General features: G+C 37.7%; 1 protein-coding gene across 1 annotated transcript; it reads right to left on the bottom strand.

The window, feature by feature from the left end:
- Positions 1 to 399: 399 nt before the first annotated feature.
- LOC139859691 (uncharacterized) lies at positions 400 to 1,221 on the bottom strand. The gene has a single exon (XM_071848472.1). It carries the CDS (start codon positions 1,219 to 1,221, stop codon positions 400 to 402), a length of 822 nt encoding a protein of 273 aa, XP_071704573.1.
- Positions 1,222 to 1,649: the final 428 nt, after the last annotated feature.

Here is a 1,649-nt window from a genome sequence, read left to right as displayed (position 1 = left end):
CACTAACTTATAATAACTTCCGATGAGACTAATAGGCGATAATCGTTAAGACCATTCGGATCATTCTTTTTTGGGATTAGAGTCAAAAACGAGGCGTTGCAACCTTTTGAGATACTATTATTTTCCCAAAACCAATCGATCGCTTTCTTAAGATCATCTCTAATGAGCCACCAAAATGTCTTGAAAAATTTCATGTTAAAGCCATCCAGCCCCGGTGCTTTCGAGTCTTAACATTTTTTAATTGCCTCCCATATTTCTGTTTCCGAAATAGGTGCCTCGAGTTCGTTCGCCTCTATATCACTGATTCTGTTGAAGCTAAGATTAGTCAGGCCTTTCAAATCGTTTGTATAGCTTTGGGGCTTTTCGAATGTCCTTTTAAAATGCCTCCAGATTTCCTCCTTAATTTCCTACGGGGTTTTCTTGCCACTCACCATTAATGTAAAGACCCCTAATGTTGGAGCTATTATTCCTTCTTTTGATCGAAGAATGGAATAGTCTAGAGTTTTCATCACCGTCTATTGCCCATTTGATTCGTGCTTTTTGTTTTAGCATTTGAGCTTTCTCCCTTTCTTTTTTAAGCCAAATTCCTCTTGAGTTTAACCATTCATCTCTTTCGGTTTCAGTTAGCTGCTGAGATTCGGCCTTTTTCTCCAGCTCTCCTGCTCTTTTTTTCGCATTATCCAACTCAGTGTCTAACGTATCATATTGCACCTTACTCCAAGACCGAAGAGCTTTTTTGACGTTTTTTAATTTATTTCTGAAAATACAGTCATGTCTCGAACGAGTAACCTGCTTGTTCCATGCCTCAGACATTACATGTTCGACCTCCACCTTTTCTAACCACTCATCGAAAATCTTGAACGGTTTCGGGCCAAAGTCTACATTTTTATTTTGTAGAACAATCGGGCAATGGTCGGAGGTGTTTCTATCTAGAGCAATGACCGACAAATCACCCCACGTCTGCATAAAATTTTCTAACACTAAGAAACGGTCCAGCTTGCTTAGTTTCATCCCATTGTCGCTTATTCTAGTGAACTTCATTCCAAGGAGAGGTATTTCGATTAGTTGCATTCTATCAATAAAGCTGTTAAAACGGGCTGCCCTTGCTCCTATAAATGCACAGTTTAACCTCTCGGATTGATCTCTGACTTCATTGAAGTCTCCACAAATTACCCACTCCGCATCATTGCTTGCAATAAGATTTTCCAGCATGTTCCACATCTCCACTTTCCTATTATCATCGTGAGGACCGTAAACATTTACATTTACAATGATACTAAAGAGGTTGGGTGGTAGCCCGCGCGTTTCCGCGGGTGTGGTATTGTATGTTTACGAGGCGATTTTAAAATGTGCTTGCGATATTATTGTCATATTTCATTGTAATTATTAGAGTTAGTGCGTGAAATCGTTTTTTTATTCGAAAGTATTAAACATGTTGAACATAAAAATTAAGTTCATTGTTGTGACATCTTTCATCTAATTCAAAAGCTTATATAATCTTCTCATGATTGTATTATCCTAGTCAACTACAAAAGCAAATTTCAAGTCCATTTAACTGGGCATTTACCGGAACGTTGGGGTGTGAAACTGTTATTTTTTTGGTAAATTTTCTTCTAATAAAAAGAAGTATATGAGATACAATAAAATAA

The sequence above is a fragment of the Rutidosis leptorrhynchoides genome, chromosome 7 (assembly GCF_046630445.1).
Source record: "Rutidosis leptorrhynchoides isolate AG116_Rl617_1_P2 chromosome 7, CSIRO_AGI_Rlap_v1, whole genome shotgun sequence".
Taxonomy (NCBI): Eukaryota; Viridiplantae; Streptophyta; class Magnoliopsida; order Asterales; family Asteraceae; genus Rutidosis; species Rutidosis leptorrhynchoides.
The sequence above is the reverse complement of the archived record's forward strand: the minus strand, read 5'-3'. Positions and strand labels throughout refer to the sequence as shown.